At 38.0% G+C, this 18,651-nt stretch overlaps 1 protein-coding gene across 1 annotated transcript in view; it reads left to right on the top strand.

Moving 5' to 3' along the window:
* Positions 1-18,651, top strand: part of LOC127654720 (anion exchange protein 3-like) — a 49,696-nt gene that overhangs the window by 16,266 nt on the left and 14,779 nt on the right. The window contains exons 5-13 of the mRNA XM_052142019.1: positions 3,875-4,017; positions 5,742-5,922; positions 7,971-8,106; positions 11,145-11,310; positions 15,195-15,297; positions 16,080-16,264; positions 17,017-17,239; positions 17,680-17,898; positions 17,988-18,136. Coding sequence (XP_051997979.1) covers positions 3,875-4,017; positions 5,742-5,922; positions 7,971-8,106; positions 11,145-11,310; positions 15,195-15,297; positions 16,080-16,264; positions 17,017-17,239; positions 17,680-17,898; positions 17,988-18,136 — 1,505 coding nt within the window. The remainder of the gene's footprint in view (positions 1-3,874; positions 4,018-5,741; positions 5,923-7,970; positions 8,107-11,144; positions 11,311-15,194; positions 15,298-16,079; positions 16,265-17,016; positions 17,240-17,679; positions 17,899-17,987; positions 18,137-18,651) is intronic.

Below are 18,651 nucleotides of genomic sequence, written 5' to 3'. Positions count from 1 at the left end.
ACTGGTTCCTAAATTATACTTTTTTCGATAATTTGCTCGAGGAAAGGAAAAAAAAAAAAAACTCAGCAGGAAAACAACGAACTGCTGGTTGGACGCTAGGTGTTACTATGGGATAATTTTTGGTAAACATGGTTAGGGTTAAGCTTACACAATAATGCAACACACCTTGATTTAAAACTTTGAACTTAATGTTTTAATTTATTTTAACAAAATTTTGTTAGGGCATTTAAAATGGCTTTGCAACAGTTATCGTCATCTCTCTGGCAAAGAAGCTCCATCTGTGCATTATCTACTTGTCGGGTATTTCGTTATCTAGGAAAATATATCATGTGTGTCAATAAATTTGTTTAGTTCCCTCCATGATATATATATATATATATATCCAATTACATCTGAAACCTCGTGGCTGAGGGATTAGTGAATATTCTTGCTTTAGTGATTTTGCATTGAAAATTAAATAATTTATTTAAAAAATGAAAAACTTAAATCAAATACATTTCTATTTTTATTTCAATTCAAATTGCACTCCAAACGAAACGAAAAAGCAAATAAATAAATAAATAATAAAGTGATAAAATTATATATATATATATATATAAACGTAACCACCTTTCCATTTACCGTCAGGCAAGTATCCGTCTAAACATGCAGGCGGAAAATTACTTACACAAATGAAGACATAAAAACAATTATAAATGTAATCACTGAAATATAAATCATGGTTCGAGGTGAACGTGTTTTTGTATTATTTTATACATTTTGTATTATTTGATATAGTTTGTATTATTTTAAATAGTTTGTATTATTTTAAAGGCTGCAGAGTTGTGTTCACAATAAAGTGCTTTGTGGAAATAAAGTGAACTGAACTCAAAGCACCTCCTGAACTGAGATGTCTGAGGTCATTTGCAGCACTCGTAAAAAATTTAAATCGGAACGCAGACACAAAGAGTGAGATCCTTAGATGCGTGTGTTCAACGAGACTGCACGACTCCATATCAGCGCGTCATACATGCACATATACGGCTTTTCTGTCATCTGTACTTAATAATATAATAAAGAGAGTTTCTTCAAACGTGTGTCTTTGTGTCTACGGGCAAATTATTTGTTATATTAATTTGATAATAATAATAATAGTCTAATAATAATAATAATAATAATAATTTAATAGATTAATAGGAAAACAAGCCAAATATCGTCATGACATGGTCAAAGGTGATCACTCTGACCATCATTGATCCCGAGATCATCGTCTGTTTGCTTAACCCGAATGTGCATTTCTCTCTATAAATTAACAAAATATTCAGAAAGTCTCTTGCTGGTTTGTCCGACACATTCAGAATCATTACCGCTTTTCCCTGTGTCGCTGTGGCTCGCTTCGTGCGTGCGCTTGTAAAAATGATATTTTAAAGGCTTATTAATCGTTATTACGGTTTAGTATTTCTCTGTAATGTAGAACAGTGTTAGCAATGTTACTGATAACATTCTTTCTCAGCCCTGGCACTCAAACCATTTTCTGGTACTAGCGATTTTCCTTGATGCCTAAACACATCCAATCACCGGCACTTTTAGATTTGGGCACATCTAGCATGCTACATGCTTATCACTGATGTTGATGAGATTAACCCCTTAGGTATCGAAATTTGGTACCGAACGACAAGACATTTTTCGATACTCGATTGTTTAGAGGCAATGCGGTCGGTGCCTAAAATGTTTCGAACTCGATACCCAGCCCTAGTCTCTGCTATCCCTCAGGGAAAACTGTGAGGAGCAGACAGACAGTCTAGTGCAGATGTGGTTAGTTAATGTTAGTTCATAATGCATTAACTAATGTTACCTTTTACTACTAGATAACTTGGGTTAGAAAACTTTTATTTTAAAAAATGTAATCATGTATGTTGAAATTAACATTAACCAAGATTATCGGGGCCTTGGCAGCTCCGTGGTAAAGACGCTGTTCACTAGTTCAAATCCAAGGGCATGCTGAGTGACTCCAGCCAGGTCTCCCAAGCAACCAATTTGGCCCGGTTGCTAGGGAAGGTAGAGTCACATGTGGTAACCTCCTCGTGGTCACTATAATGTGGTTAGTTCTCAGTGGGGTGTGTGGTGAGTTGAGCGTGGATGACGTGAAGCCTCCACATGCGCTATGCATACCTGTCAACACTCCCGTTTTTCCTGGGAGTCTCCCGTATTTCACACCGATCTCCCGCCCCCTCCCGTTTTGTTATTTCTCCGGGAAACTCCCGTAATTTGTATGGCCCAAACCTCGTTAAATGAATAATCAAATCAATATATTATTCAAAGGTTGTCCAGTTGCCAAATCTTGAATGACAGGTATCCTACTCACACAATCAACACATCATACAAATGTCAACCCATTTGTGACCTCAAATCCCAATAGGTTAAGAAGATTAAACTTAATTTGCCAAACTGTTTAGATATTCTTCCAGAAATGTATGCCTTTTTATTTTATTTTTTCTTTACACTCTTACTATTGTGACTGTAAGAAATGTATACTGTATATATATAAAAATAAATACAATCTCAATTCATTTTAATTCAGAAACTGAAAACAGAAGAGGTGTATTCGTTGAATGACTGAATGGATCATTTTCAGAGTGTGTCTAGAGGTAATTCTCTAAACAATAATGGAGAACAGATCAAATGTTTCACTTGAGATTCAAAATCAACACTTTTATGAGTCAAACACACACTTGTGGCCTGAGTTTGTGGTGTTTTGATGAAACCTTGGCTGTTTTGTTGTTCACCAGGAGTTTTGCTTTCCTGCCATGAAAAGCACCACCATAGTACAGCCAAAAGACATGGCCAGCAATATTGTTAACTCCAAACCCCAGGAAGAAAGGCCCAATATTTGAGTGTGTGGACTTAAAAATTATGCAGAGCCTTGTTTTTTTATGAGGGGGGATTTTGAGGCATGAGGAGAGAGTGTAGCTTGGGGAGAACGCAAAGAAAAATTTACTTTGTTTACTGAGCATCCCAGGACTACTGGGACAACACAAACCAGCTGAGGCCTACAGCGTCCTGGCAGCCCCCAACCCTTGGGAGAGTCCTGGCCTTTTGCTTGGCTCTCAAAACAGCTGGAGAGAGAGGGCTTTTCATAAAATACCCCTTCAATTATTCCAAATTCAATAAAAACCTCGGGTTGTATGCTGAAATGATACAATATTAAATCATAGCCATGTTTTTTAGAATGGCCTGTGGCCTTTAGCATTCAAACTACATATTTTTGCCTCTTATTTGCACTAAGCTGAGATTGTTTCAGAATAGTTTTTTCTTTTTTGGGCCTGATTTTTGCTCAAACCTCTACCAGATAAATGTGTTTGATTTAATTTCAAGCTGTTTAGGGAATTTTTTCAACTTAATTTAAATTCTTGTTAAAAAAAATTTCACACACACACACACTAATTTATTTAATTTGTTTCTAAAGGAGAATGTAGATGCATCACAGAAGATTTATGTTTTTTTTTCTTTGATCGTCATGAAAATTCCCACCACAGTGTCTTTTCTAGCACATCTAAAATTCTGTATTGTGCTCAATATAATTATGTGGTTGGAATGACGCAGATGGAAATGCAAATTTTAGCATTTTTGTAATAAAATAGCTGACTCTTTTGTCATGCAAATTTCACAACTTCCAAAATACACACAATTAAACCTATACTATTTATTCACTTTTGCATAATTTGCTAAATTGCGGGTTGATTGGAAATGATGCCCAATAAAAAATTCTGCTCACAAGTTTACCTTGATCTTCAGGTTTTCTTCATACGTCATATATTTCATTTCACTTTTAGAAAATTCACTGTTCTTTTCAGTTTGTTTACCTCACCTTTTCTCTTATCTTTTACTTTTCAAGGTCACCGTTTTGAGGACAATCCCGGGGTTAGACGTCACTTGGTCAAGAAATCGTCACATTGTCAAGTTCCACAAACCAGCAATAGCTCTCCACCTCTGTCCAGTCTGAAGAGGAGAAAGAGGTTGGAGAAGAAAAACCATGAGGTGAGAGCCGAGAGACTATAGACCTAGCCAGACTATCATCATAAATTCTGGTCCACATATTCTGGACTAGAACCACCCACTTAGACAGGAACAGACCATCTAACTGACATGTAAAGTGACCAATCACAGTTTGTTTGGTTTTTATGTCATTTAGGGGTGGGATTATTTAAAATATATAATTCCACAAGAATAAACCAGCACGGAATAACACCTTCAAATAATTGCACAGCAGTGTCAGTGTCAAAAAACAGCATCAAACTCATGAACTTTGCTTAAACATAACAGCCAAAACTCATTTGTGTCTATTTGTATTCCCCATTCCTTACTGATGCTTAAATGAAACAATACTCAGTTAAAGGAAAGTTTACCAAGAAATGAAAATTCACTCATCATTTACTCACCCTCATTCCATTACAGATGTGTATGACTTTCTTTCGTCTGCTGAACACATACACAGATTTTTAGTAGAATATGTCAGCTCTATAGGTCAATTCAATGCAAGTGAATGGTGGCCAGACATATCAAGCTTCAAAACGCACATTTAAGGGAGCATAAAGTTATTCATACTACTACAAACCCATGTCCTGTGATTTCTATTTGAATATCTCAGCTCTGTAGGTCATACATACAGTGCAAGTCAACAGGTTCCAAAAAAAGCACATAAAGGCAGCATAAAAGTAATGCCTACAATTCTAGTGTTTAAATCCATGTTTTTAGAAGCGATGCAATTGGTGTGGGTGAGAACAGATCAATATTTAAGTGTTTTTTACTAGAAATTTCCCCACCTGATCAGTAGGTGGCGTATATAATAATAATAATAATAATAATAATAATAATAATAATACATTTTATTTGTGGGAGCCTTTCAGGACACTCAAGGACACCTTACATGTACATTAAAATACACAAAAAATAATTGCATTACATTATCTAACATGATAAAAGAAACAAATACACTAAAAACAACAAATGCAATCCTTAAAAATAATGGGTTTTGAGACGTGATTTAAAAGTTAGCAGAGTAGGGCTATTTCGTACATCTTGTGGTAGAGAATTCCAAAGACAAGGAGCAGTATAACTAAAATATCTAGACCCCATAGTAGTCAAACTTATAGAAGCTACAGTAAGAGAAAGGGATATGCTCAAAGAATGTGAATTGCCAAAAACAAAATACATTTCTAAGGAAGTGAAATTGGAGATTTATGGTAAAAGACTTAAATATTGGGATAAATTAAGTTCTATGTCTTACAATAAATATTGATTCTCACTCACACCTATCATATCCCTTCTGAAGACACGGATTTAACCATTGGAGTCGTATGGATTACTTTTATGATGCCTTTATGTGCTTTTGGAGCTTAAAATTTTTGGTACCCATTGACTTGCATTTTTTGGACCTACAGAGCTGAAATCTGCTGAACATAAATGAAGATTTGTAGAAGGAAGAAAGTCATATATATCTGGGATGGCATGAGGGTGAGTAAATTATGAGAATTCAAATTTTTGGGTGAACTATTCCTTTAAGTCTCATGAGCTACAAAAAAGCAACTTCTGAGCTAAATTCCTCTGTATTGCCTAAATAAAACATAGCTGCCCGTTGACATTGCCAAGATGGCCGCTGATTTGGCTGACTTGCCTTAAAGTGACTTTGGTTGCGATTCATTAAAGTGTTTTATGATGTGCATCTGAAAAAGCTCTCTCTCTCTCTCTCTCTCTCTCTTTAGGTGTTTGTGGAGCTCAATGAGCTGATCATGGATAAGAACCAAGAGATGCGCTGGAAGGAGATGGCGCGTTGGATCAAGTTTGAGGAGGATGTTGAGGAGGAGACGGATCGCTGGGGTAAACCGCATGTGGCCTCGCTGTCCTTCCGTAGTCTCTTGGAGCTCCGCAGAACCATCACACATGGTGAGAGCCAACAGCTCTGCCAACCCACTGATGGGCACTTAGAAAGTGTTGAGTGCCTGAAATCCCTGTCCAATGATCAAATCCACACATATTTCTAGTTCAGACATTGATGACTAAATGTCTGTATGACATAAATCTCTAGTGCTAGATTTTGCACTGCACATATTTTGCGGAATGGATTTCAGCCCCTTATTCTGTTTGGGGTCTGAGAGAAAAATATAATGTAGCTTGTAAGTTAATAAAAAAGAAATCTCTCATTATTTACTCACCCTTATTTTGTTTCAAACCCATATTTTTTCTTCAGTGGTACACAAAAGGACTTTTTGAGCAAAATATTATCACTTAAACTTTGAAGTATCTGGTTGATAATTCATCCATTTTTCTAATCTTTTGAGAATGGATTATAAACCCAATTTAAACATAACACACTCCAACCATCTTGGTTTCATTACTACTAAATGGTTATTACATTACTAATGTTTGGGGACTTTGAGATCGAAGATCTGACCCCAGATATAAAACATGAATAAATGCAATGATTTTTTTTAACATGCTTTGATTATTTGACTGCCTGGTGTACACACTATCCGGATACATCTACCATGGTAAAAACAGTATAGCAAAATGTTTACCAGTTAACACATTTATACTGTCACATGGCATATACCATTATACTTCCCAGCCCTAATACCACTGGTACTTTAATATATATAGCATTTTGAGTTAAATATTTTCCTTTATGGTTTTTACCTGCAACTCTTAAGATTCATCAATGCATTTCAGAATACCACGATATGTTCCAGAATGTTCATGTTTCTGCAGCTGCATTGGTGCTACACGGCACTATCAACCCTAAGGTCATGGGTTCGATTCCAAGTGAACACATATACTGATCAAATTTGTACTTATGAGTCGCTTTGGATAAGCATCTGCTTACTGCATAAATGAAAATTATATTGCTACTATGCTAGGAAATCATGCTAATCCTATGGTAATAGTTTTGTTATTAAATAGCCCAATCGGAACCACATTTATTTGTGCACATATGATATCATTTAAATTGTGGCATAGAACATATATTTTGAAATGTCCCACAATTTAGAATTAGGTCCCTTCTGCATTATTCTGCAGAAGCCTTAAAGAAAGGGTTCAGGTTCAGTACAACCTAAGCTCAATCGACAGAATTTGTGGTATGTTTAAAAAGCACAAATCTGAGTTACTGTAAGGCACTCACAATGGAAGTGAATGGGCCAGTCCATTAACATTAAAATACAGTGTTTCAAAAGTATAGCCACAAGATGTGAACACTGTACGTCTTAACATTATTTTAGTGTAATAAAATAGCTTACTAACCATATCTGTGTAAAGTTATATCCAATATTATATATTTGTTGTCGCAGGTAAACCCTTTAATAATTGGCTTATTTTATCTCCCTACAACCATGTTAATATGAATAGTGTTTATATCTTGGGGCTATACTTTTAAAAGAGTGCGTATTTCAACATTTATGGACTAGCCCCATTTACTTCCATTTCGAAAACCCTCCCTATAACCACATACTTAGAAAAACGATGATGTTAGGAATTTGAAAATGGGTTTTCAAACAAATACAGATCAGTGTGGATATGGCCATAGTTTTAAACATTTATCAACACTCTTCAACTAGGAGAGTTCTGCTAGGTCAAGATTTTCAGGGATGAAATATAACCAAACGAACACAAAAAAACCAAAACATCCAGTGAGCGCCAGTTCTGCGGACGGAAATGCCTTGTTGATGAGAGAGGTCAACAGAGAAATGGCCAGACTGGTACGAGCTGACAGAAAGATTATGGTAACTCAGATAACCACTCTGTACAATTGTAGTGAGCAGAATGCACAACATATTGAACCTTGTGGCTGCTGGGCTACAACAGCAGAAGACCACATCTGGCACTTTATTAGGTCCATGGTGTTCCTAATAAAGTGCTAAGTGAGTCTATATTAATATATGCTGCATATTTGCCAACATGATTCTCTTCATGACGAAAGTTTGTGCTCTGCTATGCAGGTGCCATAATGCTTGACCTGGATCAAACCACACTGCCTGGTATCGCCCACTTGCTGGTCGAAACCATGATAATCTCGGACCAGATCAGAGCTGAAGATCGAGCCAACGTACTGCGAGCCCTGCTGGTCAAACACAGGTTTGTGAGGTCGCACATCTATACTCCAAACAAGGCTCATATTGATTCTCTCTGCTGTGGGAGTTGATGCCAATGTCTTTTGTCACAACAGCTGCCTCTATTGGTTTACTGCTAATTGAAGGGCTGTGATTACGTAACAAATAGGCTTTTTTTATGACAGAGCACCATGCATGCTGGATTTTTAAATGGCAATGTGCTATCGCAGCTGCATAGCCATTGAATGGACTCTCAAATGGGTGTTTAAAAGAATAGTTTACCCAAAAATGAACATTGTTATCAACATTTACTCACTCCCAAACCCATATAAATGTATTTCTTCCATGCAACAAAATAAGATGTTAGGCAGAATGTACAAACTGAGGATAAGTGATGACGATTTTCATTTTGGGTGAACTATTCCTTTAACTGATTCACTAAATTGTGTTTTTCTTTATGTTGTTTGAAGTTAGAGCCATTTTAAGTTATTTAAGCTATTTTAAGGTAGTCGTATTTGCATTTAGCATGGCTCAGAGGGGGGCTTGGGCCTACTTGTCTTTTGTAAAGGTTTGTAAAGTGTTCTGCTCCTTCACTGGCTCACGCTCTGATGTCAGAACAGTACTCTACATGAGTGCTGCTAACACAATTAACATTGCAAGGCCTTCTCCGAAAAGTAGACTGCATTAACAGTTTGTAGGGTTGGGAATCATATGAAATTAAATGATTTAACCTATCATTTGGATTTCAGTTTTGTTTGTGGATGTCATGTGCATAGGTGCAAAGTTGCGTATATGCCGAGAAAAGGTGTCTTCATAATTGCAAGAACAAAATTAAATAACATGCTAAAATGTTGGATGTTGTTTCACATACACAGGTGTCAGAAAATAAGACATGCACTGATTGTCATGCAGTAGCTCCAGAACCATTAACAGAATCAATCATAATGAAAATCATTCAGTTTCAATATTTAAAGAAATAGCATCAGTTCTTAATAAGAACTGGCTCTGGATTCCCAACCCTTACTGTTTGTGAATGAAGCAGTGCCTTTTTAAAGTGAATGTTTCTTTTAAATGAATACCGTAAAAAGGGTAGAAATATGACAGATGACGTGTTCATATATTTTTATTAAAAGTACAAAATTTGGATCAAAAGAAGACCATAAAGTGATGTAGAACAAGCATGCTCTTTCTTCATCGTCTTTTAAAAGGTTGACATAATAGTTCATCCAAAAATAATAATAATTTAAAGTCATTCTAAACTGTGTAATTTTCTTTCTTGTTTGAATCACAAAAGGAGATTGTTTTGCATACACTCATTTTGTGTTTCACAGAAGAAGGTTGAGTAAAAATCCATTTTTGGATGAACTTTTCCTTTAAAAACCAGTTGTTCTCTCTTGTGGCTCCTTAATATCGGTCAAGGGACATTTGATCTGCTCAGAGATGCAGAATGTTGGTCAACTAGAGGAGCTTACTGCCTAAAACACACACACACACACACACACACACACACACACACACACACACACACACACACACGCACACAATGTTGGTCTACCTATCATTATGAGAACTTTCCATAGCCATAATGACTTTTATACTGTACAAACTATAGATTCTATCCCCTAAACCTAACACCACCCCTAACCCTAATCATCACAGAAAACTTTCTGCACTTTTACATATTCAATAAAACATTGTTTAGTATGATTTAAATTATGGGGACACTAAATCACATTTATAGCATAATAACCTTGTAATTACCAGTTTATAACCTAACAAATTGTCCTAGTAAATCACATAAACATGCACACACACACACACACATACACACACACACACACACACACACACACACACACACACACATACACACACACACATGATGATAAGTTTACTTAAAAGTAGTTGCAGGATACACTACTCATTGGTGATTAAATCTTCATCTTTTCCCATCACCTTAAATGCTGCTTTCCATGAGAAAATGTGTCAAATTAGTCACAAAAATGTCTTTTTAATATGGAAAAAACACAACAAGGTGCTCTAAGTTAAGCAGTTTGTTACACAATCATTTTTTATTGTTTTTGGTAATGTTCTCAAATGAAATCCTTTCTCAATGTCACAGCTTGTGTCTCTCTGTTTTCCTCATGTGTTTGTGAACATTTCAGTGAGCAGTTTGGCTGAATTGTGCCTCAAATGAGGCCTAATGAGCAGACCAATATCAACCGCTGGATACGGTCACGGTGACAAAATAATGGCCCATGTGTAACAGTTGGGTAGGAAATCTTTAGTCAGTTTTATTTTTAGAATGCACAGAGCTCCCAGAGATCACCAAATGAATGCCATAAATTACAGTAATAAATCTGGTTTAAAAACAATATAGGATTTTATAAATTCATTTGACTGCCCTTGCTGATGATTTTCAGACTGCAGGCTCATATTCTGTTTAAATATTGCTTGATGTTATCAAGCTTTTCTGTCGTCTTGAGCATTTTTTACTGATTGCTTTGGCACGTTTCCTTGGAGTGGAGAGGGATTGTGGTTTGGTTTGCTGTTTGGATTTTGATATCTTGACATGCTGGATATTGTGTTTGCTTTGCAAATATTTAAAGCGAAGATGGAGTGTTACCTTTTTTGGAAAGGGATAAGCAAGGAAATTGATGTACCAGTGGAGCTAAATCAACAAGAGCAAGGATATTTGTCTTGCAGAACAGAACAAATGGATTCAAATGGATTCAAGTGGTCTGACAGATTAAACAAGTCATAACATCTTAACTCTTAAAGACCTCATGAAATCAAAATCGAAATTTAGTAGCTTTTAGTCCATGTCTATTAGCCTTTAGGCTATCTAAATGCTAGTATACTCCTAAAAGGACCTCGACCAGTTTCCCAAACAAGTAACTCTTATTGGTATTTTGAATCTACAGCGCTACTCCCCAAAGAAATTCTAGAACTCTTATCAACCCAGTAGGAACTGGAATTGTTTAATTTTTTACCTCATCATAGGATGGATGCATTCAAAATTTTAACATTAACAAATATTCTCCTTTTTTTCTTTTTGTCCAGTCACCCCAATGATGAAAAAGAAGGCCTTTTCCATCGGAACCACTCTGTTAACAGTCTGGGCAGCTTACGGTACAACCATAATCATGTTCATGACACCAGCCTGCCCCTCGTATCCCAGGACCACGGGGAGATGCATGACACCAAAGCAGCAGAACATGACAAAGAGGTGTTTGTGAGTTGCTTGCTTCTTGCCATGTGTGCATTGTGTATAGGGGACTTAGGCTTCAAGAAAGGCTGCCAAGTTTTATTGGGAACGGGTCAGTGGTAGATGCCTGAGGGACACCATCCTGTTATGATTCTTGTCATGGTGGAAAAAAAACATCTAAAACAAGCCCAAGGTTTTTGGCTGGTCTTAGCTGGTTTGAGCTTGTCTCCCAGTTAAGCCAAATTGGTCGGCCAGCTGGTCTGTCCAGTTGACAAGTGCCCAAAACAAAAGAAGAGAGACCAGCAAACCACCTTAGGCTTGTTTAAGATTTATTCATCCTAGAAAAGGAATATCAATTACAATAATTTACTTGAAATGAATAAGACTGTGACCTTCTTGCAAAACCACTGAACTGTACCTATGCTACTGTATGTGATGTGAATGTTTACTGGGCTGCATAAAAAGAACTGCAAGTGGTTTGCTGGTTTTAAGTGGCCATGCTGGTGATGCTGGTCTGGCATGATGGTTTCAGAGGGATTTTCGGGCATTTATCAGCTGTTCAGGTTAGGAGACCAGCTGGCTGATCAACTTTATCAGATGAAGACCAACTTAGCCACACTTGGAGAATAGCTAAACCAGCCTAAGGTGGTTTTCTAACCAAGTTACCGTAATTTCCGGACTATTGAGCGCACCTGAATATAAGCCGCACCCACTGATTTTTAAATAAAATATTATTTTGAACATAAATAAGCCGCACCTGTCTATAAGCCGCAGGTGCCTACCGGTACATTGAAACAAATGAACTTTACTCAGGCTTGTAACAAAAATAAATAGGCTTTAACGAAACACGGTGTGGCAGCGGGGCGTGGTCAAGCGCCGTCCGGGAGAGAAAAGCGGTAAGGGCGCTTACACCTGAGCTAAATTATGTCTAACACCGGTGTCTAATTTCAGTAAGCATGGGGAGAGCGGTATAAAAGGCAGCAGCCACAGAGCTGAGAGAGTGACACACGTCAGTCTAGTGTTGGCGCATAGAAGAATTGAGAAACTTTATAAAATTGATTGTAAACATTGCTGTGGCAATTTAAAAGCCTTACCTGGAACGTCAAGTGCCCTGCTGAAAACTGTCACACTGGTGCCCGTGTGACAGTTTTCCCAAGAAGGACACGTGAAGCAGGGCACTTGAAATTAGACACCGGTGTTAGACATAATTTAAGCGCAGGTATAAGCGCCTTACAGCTTTTCTCTCCGGATGGGCGCTTGACCACGCCCCCGCTGCCACACACGGCTTGTAATAAAACATTTGCAGTAAACAGTAGCCTACCAAGAAAGTCATTGGTCACTATCTTCCTCGTCCTGTGCACTGAAACCACTGAAGTCATCTCCTTCGGTGTCTGAGTTGAATAGCCTCAGATTTAGTTGTCTTTTTGCACTGAGTCAATTCCTCACGCTGCTGTTTCCAGCGTCTTATCATCGACTCATTAAGACCAAGCTCTATTTCCTTTTCCAACAGCCAGATCACTCGCCTTCAACTTGAAAGCAGCATCATATGCGTTTCTCCATGTCTTTGCCATGGTGAGGGTGACAAAATTACTACCGTAATCAGAATGATGGGAAGTTTGAGCGCGCTCGATTTAATCTAAACAGTAAACAAAAAAAGTTGTTTTGACCTTAACCCGTTCGGCAATTTCATTGGTCTAATGAAAGCTTCACGCCGCCAAAAAACTGAGCACGTCACAGAATGTTTTTATTTTTTTTTATAAAATTTGAAAGCGGGAAAAATCCATATATTAGCCGCGTCATTGTATAAGCCGCGAGGTTCAAAGCGTGGGAAAAAAGTTGCGGCTTATAGTCCGGAAATTACGGTAGTCAGACTGGTCTAGTTTGATGGTTTTAGGGGGGCTTTTGGCACTTGTCAGCTAGTTAGGTTTAGGGTTAGGGGTTAGCTGGCTGACCAGATTAACCAATTGAATAACAGCTCGGCCATGCTTTGAGACCAGCTAAACTAGCTTAAACCAGCCTAAGGTGGTTTGCTAGTCTTGGCTGGTCACTAATCTGATCAAGCTAGTCCAATTTGATGGTCTTAGGGGGTTTTCAGGCAGTGCCCAGCAGATCATCTTAGAAGATAAGCTAGCTGACCATCTAAACCAGCTTAAAACCAGCCTTGCCACAGAAGGAGAACATTTAAACCAACTTAAACCAGCCTGAACTCACTTAAGGTGGCTTTCTGTTTTTGCCTGGTAACTAAGCCGTTCAAACTGGTCTAGTTTGATGGTTTTATAAGGGGTTCCAGGCACTAGTCAGCAGATCAGCCTAGGAGATAAGCTAACTAACCAGCTGAAAACCAGCTTAGCCACGGTATGGGACCAGCTAAATCATCTTAAACCATCATAAACCAGATTAAGGTAGTTTTCTGGTCTTGGCTGGTTACTAAGCTGGTCAAACTGGTCTAGTTTGATGGTTTTATAAGGGGTTCCAGGCACTAGTCAGCAGATCAGCTTAGGATACCATCTAACTAACTAGCTAAACCAGCTCAAAACCACCTTCGCCACAGTAGGAGACCAGCTAAACCATCTTAAACCAGCCTTAACCAGCTTAAGGTGGTTTGCTAGTCTTGACTGTTCGCTAAACTGGTGAAGCTGGTGTAGTTTGATGATTTTATAGGAGGTTTCAGGCACTGGTCAGCAGATCAGCCTAGGAGACCAGCTAGCTCACAGCTAAACCAGCTGAAAACCAGCTTGGCCATGGAAGGAGACCAGCTAAACTATCTTAAACCAGCCTAAACCAGCTTAAGGTGGTTTTCTGGTTTTGGCTTGTCACTAATCTGGTCAAACTTGTTTAGTTTGATGGTTTTATAGGGGGTTTCAGGCAATTGTCAACAAATCAGCCTAGGAGACCTGCTACTAACTGACTAGCTAAATCAGCTGAAATCTGCCAGCTATAGCATTTTAAACTATCCTAAAAAGTTTAAGTTGGTTTGCTGATCTTGGCTGGTCACCAAGCTGGTAAGGCTGTTCTAGTTTAATGGTTTTAGAGGGGATTTGAGCACTTGTCAGGCTGTGAGACCAGCTAAACCAGCTTGAAAGATCCTAGGGACCATCATACACTGGTGTAAACTGTTTTCTCAGCTGGAAGGCAAAGATGGAATCTGCTTGCTCAGAACTCCGTAGAAAGCTTTGTAGATTTTCGCAGAATTGATATGGCTGTCATTCACAAAGTTCTATACATTCTGCTATACCAGCCACTTGCAATTCTGTTTATACATTTTTGTAAGATAATTGGATTATGTTTTCAGCCATTAACAAGTGTATAGTACTCCCAGCTCAATTTAGCAAATTTTTACCATGTTTAAATCCATTTTCCCCCAATAAGAGTGCATAAAATATGAGAAAACGTCTGCAGATTCTGTCTTGGCCTGGTTTGAAGAATTGCTAATGCTTGGATCATGTAAGCTGCTCTGCCACATGTGCAGGATTAAGCTTAATGGTGAGCCTACAGGTGCAGCCAATTAAACTCTTGATACATAAACTGTGAAATTTTGAATGTACCCCATGGCTAACAATGTTGGCAAATTTGAAACAGCCCATATAAAACGTGAAGACGTATTGTGTTAAATTGATTTAAAGTGATCTGCCATTTGGTTTTCGACTTGAAAGTCACCTGGATCTGTAAGTTTAGATTTGTTCTGTGTGATACAAAACAGGCACAATGGTTCATTAAAATTCATGAAATTACACCCCTCCAAACACATGAACAAAACATATAGTCATATTCAATAACCAATTCAATAATGTGTGTGAGGAGTGAGGGGAACTATGCATGTGCTTTCTGCCAAAGCTTTTCTGCCACAGCTTCAGGCTGATGTGCGACGTTAAATGGCACTAACCATTTTCTTCTGTCAACAAAAGAAAAGCCTCCACCCGGTCCCAGTTGAGGGACATGCTGCCGCCAGATCAATGAAACTCCTGGCGAAGATTCCCAAGGATGCAGAGGCCACTGTGGTCTTAGTGGGTAAGCTAAGGACCATTTCATTCCAGTGTATGTTGCTTTCAGGTCCAGAGATTATGTTCAGTAATCGCACCAGATCTTTCAATTGGTGCCGTAGGGGTCTTTAAGACTGAGTGAATTCTTGCACTAAAAAAGCTAGATGTGATGCAACAAATAGAATAAAATGTGGTTGTCTTGAGACACATTTTCAAAAGTTTGAGTTCTTTTTAACTTGACATGCACAAGATGCTCCGTCTGTCATGATTAAATAGCGCATGTTCAAATTTATAAGCAATTGAAAAAGAGCGCAGACAGACACAAAGATTCATTTAGTGGGAATAACCCTTTATTTGAGACACAATTAGCTAAGCTAAAGCCATGTGCACATTGTACAAAATTGTACACACTTTTTTTAATAACGTCAGAACATTTTGAGAGCTTTTACGACTCTTCTAATGAAGAAACAATAGGAGCAAAACAGCTGATGACTTGTGTGACCGTGTGTGTGAGAAAGACGTTTAGTTAAATTTTTTTATTTTAGTTTCTACATGATATTCATAAAGGTCTGTTGATGTTGCGCAGTCTCTTTGGCTTTTACCCAAAATCTCATTGGCTGTAGTGTCACAGTCTTACCAGCAACAATCCTAAAGGACTGAAAATATCACTCAGTCTGCATCAGGCTTATGATTAATGGTTTCTTTTGTTTGATTTACGGTGTAACAGTTACATGTGCTGTAAAATGAGAAATTTGTGTGCATGTATATGTCAATGGACCATTATTTGTGTGGTTTTCAATAATATAACAGGATGTGTGGAGTTCCTAGAGCAGCCTGCGATGGCCTTTGTCCGGCTGAATGAGGCGGTGCTGTTGGAGTCAGTTCTGGAAGTCCCTGTCCCAGTTCGATTCATCTTTGTGCTGTTAGGCCCCACCCAGACCAACATGGACTACCATGAGATTGGACGCTCCTTCTCCACCCTCATGTCCGATAAGGTTCATCTTCAGATTAATACACAGTGGTATCGTATGGTGAAATGAAACTTTGGGGGATCAGTGCTATCTTGCCTCGAGTTAAAAAAAAGTAAGAATAAAGGGCTCAAATTGCTAGAATGTCAGAATGCCTTGGCCTGAAGTTATACTTTTGGTCTGCTCATATTTTTGGGGTTGTGCAGAGTAAAACAATACCCTATTTATGTATTTCTGTCAAAGTTGATCTCAGTTGATCTTCAGACCAAGCCTCACTAATATGGCCAAAGGGATTATTGATTTATGATGCCATTCTCGAAGATATCTCAAATGTACGGAAGCCTTGAACCACAAGGTTAAGAAACGAATTCACTTCACGATTTTTGGTGTCTTAGTGCCTTCCTGAGCCTATGTCCTACAAAACAAAACCAAAAAAAGTCTCAAATGTTTTTTTTTTTCAGAATGTTTTTTTTTTCCTCTTCTAGTCAACGCATGACTATTTATTTTCTTGCTAGCTCACAAACCCCTGTAAAGCATTCTTTTTTTTCACCTTTCGGTTCTGGCAAAGCCGACAAACAGAAAGTGAGGCTGTAACTTGGCATTGCCATCAAATATTCAAGCTGAACTTTGTATGTCTCATTTGGACCAAGGTCTGACGATGATTGAAACGTTTTAGCGTTACTTATTGATCAAAAGTTATGCATGCATGTGTACTTGGCCCTGTAATTGTTGCTTGCAGCTATATTTTAGTAATTACATTCAGTATCACTGCCTTTCAGAACTTCCATGAAGTAGCATACTTTGCTGATGACCGGCAGGATCTACTAAATGGCATCAATGAGTTCTTAGACTGCAGTATTGTAATTCCACCATCAGATGTTGAAGGGAAAGACCTGCTGAAGACCGTGGCCTCCTTCCAGAAACAGATGTTACGTAAACGCAAAGAAAGAGAGCACAAAAAATGTGGCAGTACTGTGACAGGAGCTGAGCAGGAGGCAAAAGGTGAGGAACTTCTACTCTTTGATTACATTTGTACCTGTTTTTCGGGTGCATCAGCGAAATATCATAATTACGAGTTACAAGCATATGAATGATCAAGCTGTAGTCATATTTACCAATGACAAACTCTCAAAGTTTTAGATGAATTATTTTATATGACAGATCTTTTAGTCAGATCATGTAGAGTTAATCACTCACACTTTGTGGTTTGCTTTTAAGCAAATAATTGCATTATTTGTTAGATACCATGCATTAATAAATCATATTTATTGTGTAAAAGTGATACAATTGTATCTACTTATGCATATCCACCAGTATAACAGAAAAAAGAGAAAAACAGAAAACGTTCATGTGTATCAATGTGTATTTTTTTTATCCTTTTGACTCCAAAATGATGATTCTACTGTGGATGTTGACCTGTCCGCCCATTCTCTGTTATGTAGACGTGAGTACTGATGAACAGGAAGAGGAGGACCAGTTTAATGTTGACCCTCTCAAACGCTCTGGGATTCCATTTGGAGGTCTGATCCACGATATTCGCCGCCGTTATCCGCGCTACATAAGCGACCTAAAGGATGCCATGGACACACAATGTATTGCTGCTGTGATTTTCATTTATTTTGCTGCTCTGTCGCCCACGATCACCTTTGGAGGTTTATTAGGCAAGTGAGAAAAGTCTCTTGACTCATCAATCAACTTTAATAATTGAACAATCTGAGGAACTTCATACTGTATGTTCCCATTTATTTAGGTGAGAAGACACAAGGCATGATGGGAGTCTCTGAGCTTATCATCTCCACGGCAATGGTGGGAGTGCTGTTCTCGCTGCTTGCTGGACAACCCTTGCTCATTATTGGCTTCTCTGGACCACTTTTGGTTTTTGAGGAGGCGTTTTATAAGGTACTTTTACTCTTAAAGGGATAGTTTTTCTCACCCTATGTTGTTCCAAAGCCGTATGTATTTCTTTCTTGTGCTGAACACAAAAGGAGATGTTTTAATGAATATTGCAGGCCATCTATTCAATAAAAGGAACCCAAAAGTATCATTAAAGTAGGCAATGTATCTCCTTTGTCATATTCTAGAGTGTTCTGACACACAATAGGTTTTGCATAGAAACATCCCAAAATCTACGTAATTTTTCTGTTAAAATCTTAAAAGATGTCCATTGTGTGTTCATTTGTGCTAGGAGAGCAGTTTGTTCAGAGTAAATTATGACAGAATTTAAGTTTTAGGTGAACTATTCCTTCCCTGATGGGCTGTGTTTGAAGCCACTGAATTATCAGAGAATTTCAAAATTATTATATTAAGTTTCTACATTGCTTAGCAACTTTTTTACAGTTAGGCTTAAGAACTATATTACTTTACGGAAGAATTGAATGTAATTATTTATGAACCTCTATTTTGTTAAAATGCTG

Source organism: Xyrauchen texanus, chromosome 14 (assembly GCF_025860055.1).
Source record: "Xyrauchen texanus isolate HMW12.3.18 chromosome 14, RBS_HiC_50CHRs, whole genome shotgun sequence".
Taxonomy (NCBI): domain Eukaryota; kingdom Metazoa; phylum Chordata; class Actinopteri; order Cypriniformes; family Catostomidae; genus Xyrauchen; species Xyrauchen texanus.
This window is presented reverse-complemented; position numbering and strand designations above follow the sequence as displayed.